This window comes from Perna viridis, chromosome 6, assembly GCF_037379345.1.
Source record: "Perna viridis isolate PV_CMFRI_1.1 ecotype Kerala chromosome 6, ASM3737934v1, whole genome shotgun sequence".
Taxonomy (NCBI): Eukaryota; Metazoa; Mollusca; class Bivalvia; order Mytilida; family Mytilidae; genus Perna; species Perna viridis.
The window spans coordinates 20,096,384-20,118,281 of NC_142450.1; the positions used below are offsets into that span (position 1 = coordinate 20,096,384).

Consider the following 21,898-nt stretch of genomic DNA (forward strand, 5'->3'; position numbering starts at 1 on the left):
ATCAGGGGAGTTCATAATGAAAATGCTTTAGTTTTTCGTTTGCTGTCTTGTTTTCCGTATCTTCGTTTTTTTCTAGTGTAATTGCATTTCATTTTGCTGTCCTTATTGTACATGTAGAACGTCTCTGTTTCTAGTTAACACGTTTGATTTTGATGTCTTTGAACTGTTCCTTTTTTATTGATGCTCAGTATTTTTGCTTATATAAAGATAGTTATTACAAATTGTGAATCATCTGAAGCAAATAAATAATACAAATATGGTTTTCTTTAATGAACAATAATATTAAAGTTTGCTGTCAAACATTTTATTTCGTACTTTTGGCAGAGATATCGTACAAATATTTTATAAGAATGACATATGTTTAAGCACTAGTCAATTGCAAAAAAAAAAAATAACTTGGCCTTTACTGCCTTCCGTGTGACTTCATTGAATCAACAGTTTTATTTTACCACAAATATAAATAAAAAGAGGGTAATAAGCCAAGCGGGCAGAGCTAGATATACACAAAATAAATTACTATTATTATATTGGGACAGGTTCAATACCAAATGGCGAGAAAGTTACGGCTTACAAGAAATCATATCACTTACACTTTCAGACTTGAATATGTTTAAGCCGCATATAAATCACAAACAGATCCATAATCTTCAGTTGTCCAATTAAAACACTTTTTTTCTAGTCACAATGAACTAGCACCATTTTATCTTAATGGACTACAACTTCCTAGTCACTCATAACACAACAATTAATATAAGTATACCATGTACAAATAAAGCAGATAAATTGGTACATATCTTATGGCACGTGCGCAAAAAAAAATGCACTTATCAAAATATGATATCATTTGAATAAACCAAAGTTTAAAATAGTTAGAACTGCAAAATGTTTCTGAAAAAAATAAACATTTCATACCAGTAAAATAGTTATGCAATATATAAAATTACCTAAAGTAATCCATAAATAAGGACAAACAAATCCAGATAAAATGTTACGTTCGAAATGGACCAGCTCAAGAAGACCTGTTTAACATGTTTTCCCAAGTATGGACTCAACATTTAATTGCGAGTTAAATCTGTGACACAGTATCAGGTGCCTCCAAAACGAAAGTGGCATTACTTTTTTTTTAAATGAATAAGACCACCAAAAAATAAAAAAAAGAAAATGGTTAAAGCTGACCTCCTTGTTTCTTAAACAGTTTTAATTAAAGCAAACATTTATATATAAATGTAACAATGTAATAATTTTTAATGATAACCTGAAGAATTTGTTCACTATCAACTTTATTTTAAAAAGCCATATATATTTCCTATGCTGCACGATTTTAATGAAGTGACATCTTAAATAAATTTAAAAGCATGAACTATCATTGCTGAAAAGTCTTAATTTATATAGTCAATCACGAAAACTATTACTTCAATGATTACTAAATTCCTAAAAAAAACATGGCACCATACACATGATTTGATTCAATATTTCAATACAGCACAGACATTAAGCATTCCATTTTAACACGAAATCGTGTATTTCAGTTTATACATCAATGTATCAAATTAACCTTGATTAAGACTTAAGTCTAAAATATCATATGTAGCCATACAGTTTTTTTTTAACTGGAGTACCATAATTTCTTAAATTTAAACACACATGCATTATTGCTGGAATCATACAATCATACCATATAAAATAAACCTAAACCACTGATTGATTGTATTATTGTAGGTGAGCCAACACAAAATTGCATAGAAACTTTAGGCACATCATCACATTTCTACTTGCAGGTTTCCTTTAGTCTTCAATTTCAATTTTTATTTATTTTTATTATTATTATTATTATTATTATTATTATTATAAATGCTGACAAAGTCAAAGTATCAAACTAAAAACTGTGAGTGAAGCTCATTAAAGGATACTCTGCTCCCATCCATAAAATCATGTGGTGGCCTTATAAATAAATTCGTTTAACAGGAAGTCTGAAGACATTCAAAATCAAATCAAATGATATGGCACTCCAACATAAATCTTCTGTCAAAATATTAAGTGGGTATGTTAGGTAGTTGCAAAGAAACTTCTTCATTGACCGTTGAATGACAAAGTCGATATTTTGCAAAAGGCCATCCCAAAAGTCATGAAGATGGAAATGCAATAGTAGGTGTACGATGGCATGGTTAGATATAGAATGGTCAAAAGATTCATTAAATTCCATTCAGCAGATTAAATAGGAATTTCAGAATAATCGCTATGTACCTTCACTTTGTTTCAAAGCAAAGTAAAGAAAACGTTATGATGTTGATAAAAGTTTTTACTGCTAACACTGAAAGTTGGTAGTTGCTGAAAAATTGACCATTGGATTTCAATCATACTTGGCGAGTTCATAATGCACCTGAGGTATATGTTGGTATGTGTACAAAATATGTTTATACAGTTGGGATATGTATAGACACAACATCAAGCATTGACCTTGGGTAATGATTAAACAATAAATATGATTATATGCTTGAAAAAGTAATCAATGGAACCAAGGTTCTAGCGGAATTCAAAGGAATGTAATCCACGGTCAGAGACCATACATATAAAACAGACACACACAACACAGAACAAAAAATAACCAAAATAATACATACAAAGTAACAAAGTAAACGAACAATGAAAATTGACATCAACTTTCTGGTAAAAAATAGAGGATATAAATACAATTTGACATGGTTAGGTTTAGCATATTGTATAAAAATACAAATTTCAATTAGGTTCAAAGCAAAAGATTAATTTTGAACACTTTGGACTTCTGTGTTTACTAATATACTAATATAACATTTAATTATTATTTCAAGTTCACTACAGCTAGACACTAACCACTTCCACAGACTATTATTAAAGAAGGTAGACCTAGGGTAAGGGACACAACTCTTACAAATCATTGCAATGTTTGTACTCAAGTAAGCATCTAAGTACCTTGGATTGATTTCATTGTTTCAAATGAAAGCTTGAAAGGCTTTGGTGAAACTGTATATAATACAAACATATCACTGATTTCAAGAGATATGTCCATTACCCCAGGTCTACCTCCTTAAAGGAAATAACCTGCTTACATGTTATGTTTGCAAAAAAAAAATCTTTTCATGCAACGTGTGAATTTTCTTTGTTTCTTTCTTTCTTTGGAGTTTAACGCCTGAGCAGCAATATTTCAGCTATATTCTGGCGATAAACATGAAGTGGATGATAAAATGAACATGAAATGATGATGAAATGAAAAATGGGATGGGACACAAGGATAATGGGGTCGACATATTTTGATTGCCACTGGAAATAGGGAGAGGTGGGTAGGGTCGGGCAATTTAGCCTCCTGCAACGTGCGACTAGATAACACATAACACTTTGGATTCTTTTTTTCATTTTTGTCATTTAGTGACATAAATTCATGTTTGTTAACATATAAATATGTTAATATAAAGAGACTATAGTTATATTTCATTGAACTTTTCTTCTACTGCTGCTATGGTATTCGATAGGAGTAAGAACCTTTGCGCTCCACCACAGGAGGCTAAACTGCCCGACCTTACCCGTCCCCACTTTTTCTAGTGACAATCAAAATATGTTGACCCTATTATCCTTGTGTCCCATCCCATTATTCATTTCATGTTCATTTTATCATCCATTTCATGTTCATCGTCTGAATATAGCTGAAATATTGCTGCTCGAACGTTAAATCCCAACAATCAATCAATCAGCTATATTCAGTCGGTAAACATGAAATGGGATGATAAAATGAACGTGAAATAATGATGATCAAATACCACAGTAGGGTTCTTTAACGTGCAAGGCACGTGGCATCTCTCCCAACACGGTGCACTACTAAGGTTTGCCGTCAGGTTTTCCTTATTATAGCCTGACAACCCCAGCATGTAACATCAAAAGGTACCCCATTCCACCACCTGGGGCACACATCCCAGTTGCTCTGTGGGCAGAGCATCTAGCCCCTGCCTAGGTTCCTGAGCACTATTAAGTCGCCTTTTACGACAAGCTTAGTACAGCTGCATGCCCCTTCTTTTGACACCCGGACCTGCACGGTGCAATATTTTGATTAGATAAATAATTATTATGCTACCCAATCAGCAATAAAGTACTGATTAAATCATTTACTGGGATATACGTTTACTTCATTTTTTTTGTAAGTACAATGTGAACAAAAAATAAATATCGGCTATTGGGAAAAATTACCAAATATTGTTTGTTTGTTGGGGTTTAACGTCCGAGCAGCAATATTACAGCTATATTCAGATGATGAACATGAAATGGATGATAAAATGAACATGAAATGAAAAAAACAGATGGGACAAAAGGTTAATAGGGTCAACAAATTTTGATTGCCACTGTAAGAAGGGGGGATGGGTAAGGTCGGGCAATTTAGCTTCCTGTGGCGGAGCGCAAAGGTTCCTACTCCTATCGATTACCACAGTAGGGCTCTTTAACGTGCGAGGAACGTGGCATCTTTCCCAACACGGTGCACCACTATGGTTTGCGGTCAGGTTTTTCGTATTATAGCCTGACAACCCCAGCATGTAACACGCTAGGGGTACCCCATTCCACCACCTGGGGCACACATCCCAGTTGCTCTGTGGGCAGAGCGCCTAGCCCCCGGCTAGGTTTCTGAGCACTATTTAGTTGCCTTATACGACAAGCTTAGCGCTGCTGTAGGCCTATTCTTTTAACACCCGGACCTGCACGGGCCAAGTTACCAAATAATACAATTCATAAATCCATTAAAAAATGCATTCAACTGTGAGTTAATGACAATTGTATGCTTAAATATCATCAACTAATTTCAAACAATTTTTACAATTTTACAAAAAACTACATAAATTTTTTTTTAACATCTTAAGGATATAAAAATACCACACAGATTAATACATTATACTGCTAATGTCAGTGAGGTAAAATGCCCACATTTTATAAATATCACTCGGTATTGCACATTTTAATGCTCCTGATTGTCCAAAATTAAATGACTATACATTAAGTTACTTTGATGCTGACATGAGATTGATGAAAAATGCTGAATAGAGTTGTGTCCCTTATCCAAGGTCTACCTCTTTAATTGGCCTTTTCCATTTCATAATCTATAAAAAATATAATGCTGTATAACTATCACTCCATAACAATGTTGAGTGAATATCACAGAATGCTTTCAATATTCATGTAAAGCAATAGGACAACAAGAGGGTCATAAGAGCCTGGTCATCATTTCACAAAGCACATTCAAGACACGAGTACATGTAAATCCTTAGCAAACCAATGATACTTACATAAGGTTTGTGAAACAATGCCCAGCATTTCAGACTTAGGAACAAGAATCATGCTTAATGACTGCTTATCAAGGTAAGTATAAAGTTTATTCCAGAACTTCTATATGAAATTCATAAACAATTTTGATCCAAATAATACTGTAATAATACAGTAGGTCCTGTGATGTGGACCATTATATCAATTTATTTTTTATATGCATTGAACTTTTCAAAACAGGTCAAAAACATGATGTCTAAATTCAAATACAGTTTTTTTAAACAGATTACATGTACTACACAGATAAAGTAAAAATTATTTTTAGCAAGTGGTTGCTAAGAGAAATTTCAATGAAGTTCATTTTTGGAAATTAATGTTATACAGCATGCATATATTAGATCTTTTCACTTTGTTTGTTTAAAAAAAACTATCAATTCTAAGTCAATACTTCTTTTTCATAATAAATAGTTAACTGTCAATTCAAATCTTCAATATCACTTTCCTGAAGAAATGTTGTGTTTAGGCTACACAAAAATACATTTTAAATTGATTTTTATTTACCTCATTACATTTAAAATGCATATTTCATAAGTGACTAATCAATCTCTTGATATTTTTATTAACACAAAGAGATTGAAATTATTAAACTAATACAGTATTACATAGTTTGTAACAGTTATAAAATATTAAAAATTGAGGTAAAATTTGATATCAATAACAAGACTTCCAATAAAACTATACATATAAAAATTATTTTTTGGAACCAACTAAAAATTAAACAGGGTTATATAAATTTTCAGTATTCAATATAGAAAATAGAAAAATAATAAAACTGATTTTGCATTGAAGCAAATGGATCAACTATTGGTGTTGCATAGATGCAATTGGTAGTTTTGAGTAAAAACCTTTTAGACAACTTTTTTTTACAATAGCCAATAATGTGTAATTATAAAAGTAAAAACCCTTACAAAATAAAGGTAGAATATTTTCAGCTTAAAAAATATAACAAACATAAGAAAATAACACTACATACTGTATTTTCCAGACTATAAATTGATACTTTTTTCAGCAAAGTGACAGCCTCATTTTATCGTCCACTTCGACTTATATAAGGTTTTATCAAGAAAAAAATTTCATCTTCAATGCAGTCCATTAAACCTTTATAAATGAATATGACGAAGTCAATAAAAACATTAAAACCTTTAAAATATATAAACAAAGTCTAGAAGATACCTAAAAAAACTTTTTTACTGGTAAGACATCATCGAGTGTTCAGACGTTATCGGTACTTTAATATGCAAATTTATTCCCATTTACGGTATGTTGTAACACATTGGCACATGCCTCAAATTATAATCAGTTTAAGCGTTATCTAAGAGGCTAATTGCAACCAAATTTAAAGGTAACAATTTGTTTTTATTGCATTTCAATATACCAGGTAATTGTTTATTAATTACCCCTCATAATTATGACCTATCCATCAAACTAATTTCATGCTAATTTCACACCAGGGTGCCCACTCTTGATATGTTTATGTTTTGTACACCTAATGATCTAGGGCTTCAGAGCAATTTACACGCATTTCAATAAAAAATAATTGAAATCATGGACAAAGTACACTTTAACAAAGATACAATTGTTAATTAAATACAGAAATACCAAACAGGTAAACATTGCTGGAATAATATGTGTGAAAAAAAACAAACCGCTCAACTCGGATCTCCGCTGATACCTACGATATAAATGCACATGTCTGACCCTCGACTTATCTGGCAAATTTGACCTGTGTTTATTTTTTCATCGATTTTGGTAAAAATTAGGTAATTCAACTTATACTCCACATCACCAAATAGTCTGGAAAATATGGTATTTAAAAAAGGGTAGAAAAATATTCATAAACAGATATTCTGAAATGCTTCAAAAAAAAAGAGAAAGCACTTACAAATATATTTACAGACAGCATAAAACATCACAAAGAAAACAGGTAAAATACTGAATACATTAAAAAAAAAACTTACTGGTAATATTATAAATATGAAACTTAAAGAAATATTGCACATTTATGGCACATTTTTGAGCAATATGAGTCCTGAACACAAAATAGTATACACTTTTAGTTATACAGTATTTTTTTAATCTTAAAAGTTAATTAAATTAATGAATTTAGATGAAATGACATTGTAAAGTTATCCTATATATACTTTTTGGTCGAGAAAATATAAAGTTACTAACAATATAACACATGAAATTTGCATGTGTTATCATGCTAAGTAAACCCTACTTGTACAGGAAGTTGCTTACAATATATGCTCCAACAATATGAAGCCACACATTGGTATTTAAAAATGGTTCTAACATCGTTGGGGAACTTTTCAGACGCTCCTATCAGTTTACATTATCTTCCCTTAGTGTATCAATCTGATCCGATTGAGCAGTGTAGTGAATGGTGTAGTCACATTCTGAGACGTTATATGTACATACACAATCATAAATTGGAAGTAGCAACACACAGATTTGGCTTAGATATCATGTCTGATAATCTTATTTTAGCTTCTGTTCAAAGAAATTGGAGTATCAATGTTTCCAGGCTTTTTGGTTATATTAATACTACAGATTAGACCGGTATTTGCAAGTCATCTATGAGGTGGACCATCAAAGTGGTCACTAGCTTTAGGGTCCCTAAACAAGAAAACCATTGATAAATACCCTGTGGGAAATATTTCTATGGAGAATCCAATATTATTGTCATAGACAAAATAGCTTCCAGGTCCTTCATAATTGTACACTCTTGCAGTGTAATGATAATTATACCAGCTGTTGAATCCACCGACCAAGTAGTGGTATGGTCCGACTTGAATTCTGCCATGAAGTCTCCATACCTTTGTCAGGGGTATTAAGTTTCTTCTTGACCATCGGAATCTGACTATTATCATAGGAGGTGGTTCACTGCTACAATAATAAGAATGTCCATGAATTATACATAAATGTTTCGCTGAAGTTTATTATGTTTTAAAACAACTATAGAATGGAATATCAATGCATAAGTATGTCTGTCAAGGATTTGTGCTTAAAGGAGAAACTATGTTATTGTGCAAGTTATAAATATTGAAATTAATCTGTTAAATGTTCAAGAAAATTTGATTGAATAGTTAAAAAAAACCTTTTCTCAACTAATAAATCATGATTATTGATTGATTGATTGATTATTGGGTTTAACGCCCGAGCAGCAGTATTTCAGCAGTATTCAGGCGATGAACATGAAATGAAAAATGGGATGGGACACAAGAAAAATGGGGTCGAGAAATTTTGATTGCCACTGGAAATATGGAGAGTTGAGTAGGGTCGGGCAATTTAGCCTCCTGTGGCGGAGCCAAATGGTTCCTATTCCGGAAGAATACCACAGTAGGGTTCTTTAACATGCAAGGAATGTGGCGTATTTCCCAACACAGTGCACCATTATGGTTTGCGGTCAGGTTTTCCGTCTTATAGCCTGACAACCCCTGCATGTAACATGCCAGGGGTACCCCATTCCACCACCTGGGGCACACAACCCAGTTTCTCTGTGGGCAGAGCGCCCTAGCCCCGAGCACTATTTAGTCAGCTTTTATGACAAGCTTAGCGCTGCTCCAGGCCTATTCTTTTAACACCCAGACCTGCACGGGGATTTTTAATTAGAGAATTTGAATTCCCAAAAAAAAGAAAGGTAATTACAATGTCTGAAGAAAGCCCTAATTTGGACATTTCCCTATAATTTCAGCCCCAAATATACAGAAGAGTCACAATCTGTCAGCAGATGTCAGACAACATTCACGAACAACTGGAATGGGAATAGGGAAAACAATAAGCATGTTCTTGGATACATAAACTATTGCCAGTCTGTTGGATTACAGAAAATGTAGAAAGTAGTGTGTGTCATTAACTTGTTCATCTACTAGCCCTAACTGTAATTTAAATAATTTTTTCTTAAGAATGGAACTGAAATTCTTAGATTATTCACAGGGGTGAATCAATTTTTACTGGTCCTAGGCGTCAGGCTATTGGCTATTTTTTAAAGCACAGACTTTAGAAAACAAAGGCAATTTGGGAATATGAGAAGTTGTATTGTTCAGAAACAATAGGGAAGTTCCTGACATGAACTGGTGACAAAAAGGCTTTTAATAGTGAAGGATCAAAAGCCTAAAAATGCAATTTTTTTTTTTTCATACCATAGTCGGGATTTTACAAATCCCTGTACATTACCACCTGACAAGGGTGTACAGGGAACAGTAGAGGAAAAATAATACATGTATAAACAAACAGAACGAAGACTACAATGTACACCGACTATTAATTTTATAACAATCTATATAAATTTATCCAAAATGAGTATAACAAAAAAAAACAAAAAAACTGATATATTAATTCACATATCATTTTTGAAATCTCAATAATCTGATGGTATTGTTTGCCATTTACATTTTTATATGATCTATGAAAAATAATAAAATAAAACATGTTCAATTGGAATATGGTAAAAATTACTGAAAAATGACATTGATAGGGGCCCAAAATCTCTCATGATTCATATGTTTACCATTTTCAATTGCTATCTGATATTCGAAGGATTTATATTGCTCAATTTTGCACGGAACTCCAATAATTTTCGGTAAAGTTTCATCTAATTTACATTTAAAAATATACTTTTTTGCAATGAAAAACAATAAATTTAGCAAAAGTGATTCCTTGTTGTAACAAACGAGAATGTTAATTTTATTAAGAGTACAATTCACAAAAAATAACTTAATCTTATTATGAATGCATTTCCAGAACTGATGAGTCACTCTACAACTATAAAATAAATGTTTCCTCATCAGTTTTACAGAAGGTGCATAATTTGAATTCCTTAAGTTTTATTTTATACAAAAAACTATTTGTTGGAATAATTCTATGTAAAAATTTATACAGAAAGTTGTATAGGTAGGAATCTTTACATGTTTTTCTCACAATAACAAAATATTCAGACCAATTAACTATTTCATTATCTAAACATTCTTCCCATTTCAAATTTTTTTGTAAAGGTAAATTTACAATCTTGTTGATTAAAAAGTTGTACACAAATTTAGGTTTGTGACATTCCATAAATTTCTCTACAAATTTGTCTGTAGCTAATACAATACTATTACAGTTACAATGACCGTTTTTTATTATATATCTGATACTGGACAAAAGTTCAATACATCCAACAACAGTAAATCTTCCACATTATTATTATTGTAAGGCTTTACTCTCTGTAAACAAGCAAAAACATCCCTCCAAAAATCATTTTCTTATTTTTGAAACACTGTCCTTTAACTTGTCTTTTTGCAGATAAATCAATCACTCTCCTTCGTAGGGTTTCAACAATTTTAAAAGAATTTTCTGCCAACTACCCTCCATGTTGGAAAGAAATCGCTTTAAAGATGCAAATTTCCAGTTTGATCTTCATGGAAATTTGGACAGGAAATGAAATAAAAATACTTACAAACCATATACATTATTACATATATGTACCTTGAGCTGTCACAACCGCTTCTTTCAGCTTGGCGCTGACATGCAGTAAGTACTAAATTCTGAAGACTTCGAAGATTGAGCCTACCATTCTCAGGAGGGTCTCTGTATGTAATTAAAAATTGGAACTTAAAGAAAACTGTACATGTATGTGTAATATAAATATTGTGTTTATTTGCTTGCAAAAGCTACTCAAGTCATGAATAGAAAATAATTTGTAATGATGTTTAAGAAAAGAATTTTGGCAGATTTGATTAGTAAAGGAAAGTTATTCTTTAGTCATTTTTGGACACTATGAATATGACACAAGACATCCTAAAGCTGCTTACCAAATCTAATTTTTCACCAAAAGGGGATTTCAAGAGACTTACAAATTCATTTACAACATGTTATATATACATGCATGTACTCAATATGACACACCAATAATTAAAAGCTGCCAACTAACGGTAAGGCTTTGAAATGTCATTGATTTTCAAAATCTTTTATTCAGTACTTACACAAAAAGGTATGATGAAACCAACAATTGTCTTTCTGGATTACCACTCACTAATGAACATGTCAAACAATCCTCTAGAAATGGCCAGCAAATGATATTCTGATCATTACCGTAATAATCATGATTGCCTCCAAAAAATTCACCAGGCAGTTGGTTCCTCCATTCTTTACGTATCAGCTCATGCTCTTGGTTTTGGTATAGGTGAAACAAGCGTGGAATCAACTGAAAAATTATGACCAGGTAATGATCTTTGGTATAGGAAACCATGCATTTCAGATTTTCTGAGTGAAAAAATAAGCCTTTACTGGTCTAACATTAACTCAATCCTGAAAGGTACAATATGTAATTCAGATACATTGTTGATACCAAATTACATATTACCGTTCATTTATTAAAACAACTAACCCTTGAAGAATGTAAGGCAAAACAAAATTCCATGAATACAGGAATCACTCTGACTTTTTGTACATGTTATTCCACTCATTAGCTTGTCCTTTTTTAAAGCACCTCTTTCTTAACTAATCAATGGATATCGACAGAAAAGTATCAACATGAAAGAAAATATTCATTCTCAATACATACAAGGGGAGATAACCCAAACTGAGGGCTTGCACATACAACAACTAACAAGCCCAACCACCCATAAAGTACTCAATGAATTTTGATGAAAAATTACAAAAAACAAGATTTTCCATACTATTTTCCTTAAATGAGTTTTTATTGAAGTTTGTTTTTGTTTTCAAAAACATACGTCTCCCCCCTGTCCCGCAAACAGGAAGCCCTTGCAGTATCCACCATGTCCACAGAACAGCTTCATAAAATTCTGCTGAGAGGCTGCAGAAAAGTTGCAATAACAGGTTCAGTAGTTCCAGAGAATTTGAAATGTCAAGGTAATTATGAGGATTTTTGACAAATTTCTAAGTTCAAAAGACACGCAAATTTCTAAGTTCAAATGGGCATAACTCCCACAAATATTAGGGGATCACAATTCTCTGGTAATATGCACAACTACAAATAATGTTCTTGCTACATATCATGTTTTGTAAAATTTGGTTCAGTAGTTTCAGAGGAGTTGCCTTGACACACTTTGTGATGAACACAAGGACAAGAAAAAAATCAATGTATCTATAAAGGGGCATCATATTAAGATAAGGGAGCAGATAATTATTATCATAGCCCTGTAGGTTACAATAGCACAATTATGTCTCCTTGATATTCAGTCAGATAAAATAAACTCATTGCCCAGGAGAAAATACAGAAACTTTTCGATTAGTGTACAATGGTAGGACTTTTCATAAGGATCATTTCAGAAATTGAAAGTTTCTTTCTATCTATTATAGTTTTCAAGATTTTGGTAAACTGTAAAAAAAAAACAAGCTCTCAGGAGCCTGAATTGCTCACCTTGTTAAATTTTTGCTTTTAAGGGCAATAACTCTAACAAGGAGTTGTCAGACAATTTTGACTACATTTAATTCATTGGACACATTTGTAAGCCTTATAATAAGGATCATTTCAGCAATTGAAAGCTATTGGCTAAACCTAACATATTTGGAGATGTATAAAAAAATCTGCTGTCTGACCCCATAGTTCTATTTTTAGAAATGGCAATCATGTTTTTTTAGCGATCTAAAATCTGTCATTTCGTTAAGGATACCCTTTAAAAAAAAAATGTCAACTTTCATTGAATTCTGTAGAGCAGTTTCTGAGGAGAAGATTTTTTAAAGTAATAACATCATAAACAGAAAAAAAAGTCCAAAAAGGGCAATAACACCAACATGGGTCAACAAATTTTCACCAAAATTTGACCACAGATAAATCTCTTCATGCTGAATAATTCTACCCCATGTCAGATTTTGGTTAAACCTAACCATTTTGGAGATATATGCAAAAATCTGCTGTCTGACCCCAATGTTCAATTTTCAGTAACAGTGGCCATGCTTTATAACAGATCAAAATTCCAAATGGTCATTTTGTTAAGGATGCCCTTTAAAACAAAAATACCAACTTTCATTGAATTCTGTAAAGTAGTTTCTCAGGAGAAGATTTTTTTTTAAAATAATAACACTGAAAACAGCTAAAAACGTCCAAAAAGGACAATAACTCCAACATGTGTCAACAAATTTTCACCAAAATTTGACCACAGGTAGATCTCTTCATGCTGAATAATTTTACCCTCATGTCAGAATTCGGCTCAACCTAACGGTTTTGGAGATAAATGTGAAAAACTACTGTCTGACCCCTATGTTCTAATTTTAGTAATGGCGGCCATGTTTTTCAATGGATCAAAAATCATCACATCCATTCTATGCATGATACCCCAAGAAACATGCATACCAAGTTTGGTTCCAATTAGTCAGGTGGTGTCAGAGGAGAAGATTCTTAAAAGAAATAACATTCAAAATAGGAAAAAAGGGTAATAACTCCAACATGGCTAAACATATCAAAATGAAAATTTGACCACAGATAGATCTCATCATGCTAAACACTTTTACCCCATATCAAAATTGGCTAAACCTAACAGTTTAGGAGATATATGCAAAAAACTACTGTCTGACCCCATATGTTCTGTTTTTAGTAACGATGGTCATGTTTTTCAACGAATCAAAAATCCCCACATCAGTTCTATGCAAGATACCCTAGGGACTTATTTTCATTAAATGATCTTAAATGGTTTTGGAGATGATTTTCAAAGTTCAGGCCTTCAAGAGGATTTTGTTAAAAAAACAGGGCTTTTAATAGGGCTAAATAGGGCATTATAAGGCAGATCTGATGAAATAAAGGGATATTATAGGGTTATGTTTGTAAATATTGCACTAAATTTATACTCTAAAAAGAGGCTTCCAAGAGCCTAAATGGCTCACAATATTATATTTTATCAACTGAAAGTTTTTCCATCTATTATAGTTTTCAAGATATTGGCTGAAAACTTCTGAAAACATCATTTTTTTGTTTGTTTTTCAATAGGCTATAACTCTAACAAAGAGTCGTCTGTCAGCTTTTCTTCCTGCAGACTTCTTAAGGCCTTATCAAAAGGATCATTTTACCAACTGAAAGTTCCTTTCTGTCTATCATAGTTTTCAAGATATTGGCTGAAAACTATAAAAGAACGTCATTTTTCACCTTTCAAGATCAAAAACTCAAACAGGGAGTCATGTTACAATTTGGTACATTGCAGGCTTTTGTGGGACTTGTAATAGGAATCAGTTTGGCAATTAAAAGAATTTGACTAAACATAACAGTTTGGGGTTAAATGAAAAAAAACTTCTGACTGACACCTTTGTTCTATCAGCAGCCAATCTATTTCCATAGACTAACCAAACGAATATTCATACCATGGTAGTTTCAGATAAGAAAATGTTAGAAAGAAATAAATGTCGATAAAGGGCTAAAAATCATGGCTACGGGCTAACTAACCACTTCAAGGTCAATTGGTCACCCCTGTGTATTACCAAAAACACACTGAACCTACTAGTAGATTTATGCATTGAAAGTGCATTATTTCTGTGTATTCTGACCAAAAGTAGTCAAAATAAAGCTGAGAATGTGTACAGTAAAATCATATTTGTGTTTTACTACAAATGTGTATGAATACTGTTAACATGTGACAGTAATTAGCTTCTATGCTTTCAATAAGCAGAAAAGGGAAAAATGTGGGTTTTCAGTATAATATATTCAAGTAAATTTTGTGAAGAATTTTATGATCATTGTATCATTAGCGTAATGATTCTGAGAGCCATATTTTCCCAGCTTTGCAATGGTATGCAACTTTAAGATGTTATATTCCTAGGAATTCACAGTGAAACTCTGAAAAAGAAAAAAAAAAAGAAAACGATTTTTTTTAACATGTTAAATAATGGAAAAGTTAGAAGTGGTTAGTATAGGGATAATATAGGAAAAAGGGCTATTTTAAACAAAAATATAGGGAAAAAAAAGATTAAGATTTTATAAAAAAAAATATTGGAAATATAGGACCGACTGAAGGCCTGAAAGTTGTACATGAGCAAAAAAACACCAAAAACTGTTTTAGGGACTCAAGTCCTACATCAGTCAACAAATCGTTTAAAAAATTTCGGCATAGGTCCACCTCATGAAGCTGAACCATATTACCCCTGCCGAAATTTACTAAAGGCAAAGATTTCCGAGTTATTTGCAAAAAACTGCCTTCAGATCCCCACTTTCTATTTTTACTTACGGCCGGCATGTTTTTTCACAAATCAAAAATCCTAAGTCATCCTGTGTGGGATACCCTAAGAAAAAAATATGCCAACTAATCCATTGATTAGTTGAGAAAGAGGTGCTTTAAATTTGGGGCCAATTGACCATTGACCTTTCCTCTAATTCATGCAAAGTAGAAGAAAAGTCTACCACTTTTCAGTTAACAAAGAATGATATTAAAAAACTACATTGATTTACCTTTCCATATACATATGATATAGCCATATACCCTCTAGGCCCATTAAAGTTAAAAAAAATCCTTAGCCGTCCGCATCACTATGAATTGTATGTGTACTAAAATTTGAAACAAATTATATATTTTTCATTAGTATCTATTTAAAATGATTTTTTATCAAGACAAATTACAACTTGAAAAGTATTCAGATATTTTAAATTAGTGACTTGAAAAGAAAAAAAACCTATAAAAAATGATTTCATAATTATTTTGCCTTAATCATTGTGACAACACCATATTAGTGTTTTGTTTTTACAACATCAAAATATAAAAATTCCCATTTTGCCTAGTACTATTTTCCCTGTTTTACCTGTAATTCACAGCTAAGGTGAAATGGGAACACACCTGAGGTAACTAATTTTAACCATAAGATTCTTTTTTCCATAGGGGGGTTCAGAATCATGTTCAGCAGCCAAGTCAGTTTCTACGACAATTGCAGTGTGATCCTGATTACCAACATTAATATGTTTTTTTCAATTTTAAATGGGACCATCAGTACATATGTTTCTGGGGTAATATGTATCTGATATAGTCGTGTTATCTAAAAATACAATATTAATTGTTCTTTCTTTCATCCAATAAATGATGAAGAATATGTAATCTCAACAAATCACGACAAAGTGCCATTTCATTCCCCTGTCCTCAAATCCCCTCAAAATGTGGCGATCAATACACTCGCATGTAGCTTATAAAAACCTTGTTCATGTTCATGTCTTTTTAACTGCCACAAGTAGGGGACAACATTCCACCATCAATGACAGAAACTTACAATGTAATGCGCGCACATAACGCAGCACATTAGTCACTATATGCACCATTTTAAAAGGAAATGAGACTAGGGCACATGGCACACAGTAATCCCTACCACTGTTAAGTATAAATGTTTTAAATAAACCACTACTCACAAGGTTAAATACAGTATTATCTGACTGTAGGAATAGCCCAAGTAATCCAGGAATCAATATCAACTGAATAAAGATTACCATAAGGAGATCCACAGTACAGGTATTAAATGATGGCCTTCTTGTTCCTTGCCTCATAGGAGGATGATCTAACAAAAAAGATGAGTAGTTAAAATAGTAATATTAAAAGCATTGCTCAAAAAAAGAATACCTTCTGTTTCAAGTGGACATACATGTACAATGTAAATATTGTTAAAGCCTTTTAAAATGGATTAAAGCAACTCCCTTTGCAAGCATTGTACTACAAAATGTATTTGACTTCATATATGTACATCAAAAGACAAATATGATGCCTAACCTGCTGATAAAATTTCATTAAAATCCATTCAGAAGTTAAGGAGTTGTGCTTACAAGGTTGTATACAAACCCTACACTGTAAGATACAGTATGCCTCTTTACAGTGTTTGGTTTTGAAGGAACTAAAGTTAATCATGTCACCATGGTCATAGAATAACTAATAACATGTACAAATGTACTTTATAGTTACTAATTAGAAAATTGAAATGAGGTCAGGCATGGAATGTAAACATAATAACTTGATCCAACAACACAGCATTTTAAACAAATCTGACTTTATAAATTCATACAACACATCATTTGTGAAAGTACATATGTACTATTGTTTGTGGTGTACCAATTTTTGTGGTTGTAGTGGGTAGGCCATACCACAAACTTTGGTTCCCAATGAAAAGGAGACCCATCTATGTGTATACTGAAAACCTTAAAACCACAAATTCAAGAATCTTGTGTTTCTTCCCTTATCCACAAAAATTAGTATCCACAATTTAAAGTACTTTCACAGTATTTGGAAAATTGGTTCAATGCAAATATATTTGTGTACCTGTGCCTGAGGTATGATAGATAAGAGGAAAGAAATACAGTGGAATAGATTAAAAGTCGGGATGACCCCTTAGAAATTAACTCCCTATTTAGTCAGCAGAATAAAATACAATGAAATATTGATGTATAATTTATCAAACAATGACAAGATTGGATGTGTAACTGATTATAATAAATAAAAATGAATACCTCTCAGTTGATGTGGAACAGCCCCTTCTAGGTCCGAATCTAGGTCAAAGTCAGATGTGTTCATGTTTGTGCTGGTGGCCAAACCTGGCAAAACATGTGAATCAGACCAAGATCTGTTTGTTCTTCGAGACATGTACCGGTACATATTCATTGAGAACATACTATTGTTAAAGCACAACTGACTCAAACGCAAATCAGAATTATCAGAATCATTCTTTACTTGTTGTGGGTCAGTAATAGGTTCAGGAATATTCCTGTCATTTTGTCTTCTTAGAATTAAACCATCAACATGATGTGATACATTATCACAATCCTTGCTCATGGACTGAGTTGATCCATTTTCTCCACTTCTAAGTAGATGATAAGGTAAATCTTCATCAATTATGCATAGGGCATCTTCTGGTTGAACTGGTTGATGACCATTGTTTATTTGACCTTCACGGCACTTATGAGAATCAGCAGAATCAACATGATGTGATACATTTTCACAATCCTTGCTCATGGACTGAGTTGATCCATTTTCTCCACTTCTAAGTAGATGATAAGGTAAATCTTCATCAATTATGCATAAGGCATCTTCTGGTTGAACTGGTTGATGACCATTGTTTATTTGACCTTCACGGCACTTATGAGAATCAGCAGAATCAACATGATGTGATACATCAAACCTTAAGCTATCACCATCCATGTCATTCATGGGCTGAGCTGAGTCATATTCTCCATTTAAATGATTGGCACCATTTGTACATAAGGCATCTTCTGGTTGTGTTGGGAAGTTTTCTATTACTAGAACTGGTTGACTGTGACTGTGAATTTGATCTTCACTGTGAGCTTCAATAGAAGATGAAGGAGAGGAAGTTAATTTGTGGTTGGATTTGGATGTTTCTTCCTCCAGAGCAGAAGAACGTATATTGATAGGTGTTTCATCCTTAGACAAGTCTTTTTTGGAATTACATTTATTATCTTGTAATGTAGGCGGGGTTGGGTAAGAGGATATTTTGTTTACAGATGTAGATCTACATAGTACTAAGCTGGCTTCATCTCTACATCTGTCTCCATTATGCCAAGATCTTGGCCTAATTGTACCAGTAGAAGTGACTCTAGCTCGAGTCTTTAAGTCCCTAGAATTGGGTTTTATCGAACCTTTGTTTTGGCTAGATGATTCATGTGAATGCTGGTCTTGAGACTGCTCTGACAGTAAATGTGTTTCTGAGATGTCTTGGTTAGGTTCCTGATTTTTTCTTCTTGATTTATTCAAATGTATTTTCTGGTTATGGCTATCAGTTTTTGGTTCTACCTCCAACTTCATCACAGTAGAACTTTGTTCTTTATTGTGAATTCCGTCAGGATTTGCACATGCTTCTGTCAATTCTACTACTGATGAGTTCCCATTTACAGGATCACGCACAGATGCCTTTTTCATCCTCAGTCACTTGTAGCCCTGGCTACAACAGTGAGTTGAGTAATGACATTGATCATCTAAACTGAAAAAATGTAAAATATGAAATATTTAACAAATAATTTGTCTCTCGAAACACATTGCAGTTCACTTCCTTGTCATACTTGATGTAATACATATATGTAAATAAAAAGATAAAGATTCAATGAGTTGAGTTCAGTCATATTGGTCAGGGTTAATAACAATTTCATTAACCAACTACACAAAATATATCCATCATGTATTTTATTGAGAAACAGTAGAGCTCGCAGCATAGTATGAAATCAAATACCTGGCATTCAATGCCAGGTGTTTATTGCTTATTGTCCCTTAATTAACAGGACTCCATTCCACAACATCACCTGTAGTTCTAATATAGAAGAGTTCGCCAATCTCATTAGTGATGTCATATTCACTAATTTGCATATCATTAAGTGTCAAATTGATTGGCAAATAAACCACTAAATAAACAATTGATAATTTCATGATTAGAATCCCAATTTTCAAAACTTCATAACTTATTTTATATCCAATTTTGGTTCTGTAAAATGTTTCATTTAGATAAAATAATTCATATTATGTACATGAATTTATAATTCGTTTACTTCATAAATAAATTTGAAGTGATATTTATATGTAAACCTCTATTTTTGTACAAAATTATAATTAAAATCTCATGTACATATAGTCTAATTACTGAATACTTATTTAAAAATTCCATGGATAAATAGAATTTTATTTGCAATGAAGAATTTTTCAATTATCTTTAAAAATGAAAAAGTTATGATGATGTTGATGCCACTCAATGGATTTTTTGCCAACCAAAACCAAATCACAGGTAAGTGATGACATCATGAAGAACTCTCCCATACAACAGGAATCGACTAATCAACTTACTATAGTACAGGTAATATCTTCATTATCTTTCTTCAACAGGTGACTGCCCTCTTTATTACGTGTCACTTATAGAATAATTTCAGATCAATGTTACATTGGGTCATACAAAATACAGAAGAAAAATCTCATATTTTTGCATACAATAACAGCATTGTTTTCTTATGTTATCTGCTCCCTCCCAGGGCAATTTTATTTTAGGAAGACGAATATATGTAACTTAGTATTAACCCTCTAGGGAGTTTCATGTGCAACCTAAGCATAAAAAATGTCCATGAGTGCAGCATGATACCACTGCAGCCAGAAGAACTCTGTTCACTATAGGTCAATGTAGACATCAGATCCATTAAATGGGAAAAATTGTATTCAAGCATTTGGCTGATTGTTTCTCTGGGGGGGGGTCTGGCTGTTGTCTCGTTGACATGATTATTTCCCATTTTCTGTCTTATTCTGTTAAATGGGTTTCAACAAGAATTATAAAAGTTATTAGCCATTAACAGACTGCATTAGTTTTCACAAAATTGTACTAAAATATTTGAAAACCATTTTTACATTTTACTTATACATGGCCATACACAAGGGAAACAGGACCCCCATCTTGGATTTCACAACCTACCAGAAAAAATTGTACATACAAAGTAACAAAAGCAAATGAGCTATTGGGACTCCACTAAAAAACTGGGCGCATGGACCAGGTGCATTGGTAGGGTAAGCATCCTCTGCTTTTCTAGAAACACCTGCTGAGTTGCTAATAAAAGGTCAAGTCTGGGGTAGACAAACGAGGAAAGGAAAACTATGAAACGCTGAACAAAAAAAAGAGTCAAACTTTCCACTTCGTACAAGAACTGTACAAATACCACTGTGAGGAGAGCCGAGACAGTATTAATAGTGAACAAGACAGATCATTCACGTGCTATTTAATATAAAAATTTGGCATGTAGCGAGGGATTTGCCTCTATTGTTTGGTATTCAAAGAGAAGCCTGTTTTCCTGTATGGCCATGGATAGTAAAATGTAAAAAAAAAAATGTCAGTGGCTGCCCGTCCACGCATTTGTGGACGAGGAGCCTCTACCAACTGATATTCCGAATTTCCTCTGACCCTGCAACCCTCCTCTTTTTTATTTGGATATTGATATGTCGGTAGTTGGGGTCAGAACGATGTGTCATATAAAAAGTTGGAGATTTAGCGGTACCGCGGAGTATCGCCCTTCAACCGCTTGTAACGACTTCCAAGTTGAAATTGTGCATGTCACACCTACCTAGCTCGATTCCGGAATCATTTTCCTGTATGTTGATACCAAATTTGCTACAAAAATTACATTTATTATTGAAGTTTCCATAATTTTCCACGAGAGACCCAATTTTCTTGACATTTTGAACCATAACCCATAACAGAGAAAAGGCAGAACTTGTTACTTTTGACACGGAAGGGGAGGTATTATAAAGGTACCAGTATCGTATTGCATATCCCTGAGCGGATGCCATAAAAATATAGTGCATTTTCTTTTTGCCTCTCTACAAACTAATGTTTTGTCAAAAGACATGAACAATGACTTAAAAAATAGAGCAAACATCACACTGTAAGATGAAGAACTTTTTTAAAAGAAAATCTAACATAATATCATAAAAATGTTCCACTGAAAAGGTCGGTTTGGTGAGTGCAAAACGAAAGTGAAAGTAGGGAAAATGGCTATTTATAGTTCAAGACAACTTTTCTGTCCAATCTTCGTGGACTCGCCCTATTTTCTTTGCGGGAAATTATTTTTTCACATGTCCTTAGAAATGCTACATAAGTGAAAGTTTTATTGAATCAATTTACATAT

General features: G+C 32.9%; 1 protein-coding gene across 3 annotated transcripts; it reads right to left on the bottom strand.

Annotated features, from left to right (window-relative positions):
• Nucleotides 1-288: 288 nt before the first annotated feature.
• On the bottom strand, nt 289-21,501 carry LOC148613999 (uncharacterized). Of its 3 annotated transcripts, none has more exons than XM_088587735.1 (6): nt 21,335-21,501; nt 17,744-19,227; nt 16,736-16,803; nt 11,304-11,524; nt 10,807-10,908; nt 289-8,226 (listed from the first exon to the last, which is right to left on the bottom strand). In XM_088587735.1, the coding sequence occupies exons 2-6, from the start codon at nt 19,164-19,166 to the stop codon at nt 7,911-7,913; spliced, it is 2,130 nt and encodes a 709-aa protein (XP_088443861.1). In that variant the 5' UTR covers nt 19,167-19,227; nt 21,335-21,501; the 3' UTR covers nt 289-7,910. The 3 variants fall into 3 exon arrangements, with proteins under 3 accessions (XP_088443861.1, XP_088443859.1, XP_088443860.1); XM_088587733.1 differs by having other exon boundaries at nt 16,658-16,803; nt 21,335-21,499; XM_088587734.1 differs by lacking the exon at nt 21,335-21,501 and adding an exon at nt 20,079-21,326 and having other exon boundaries at nt 16,658-16,803.
• Between the last annotated feature and the right edge of the window lie 397 nt (nt 21,502-21,898).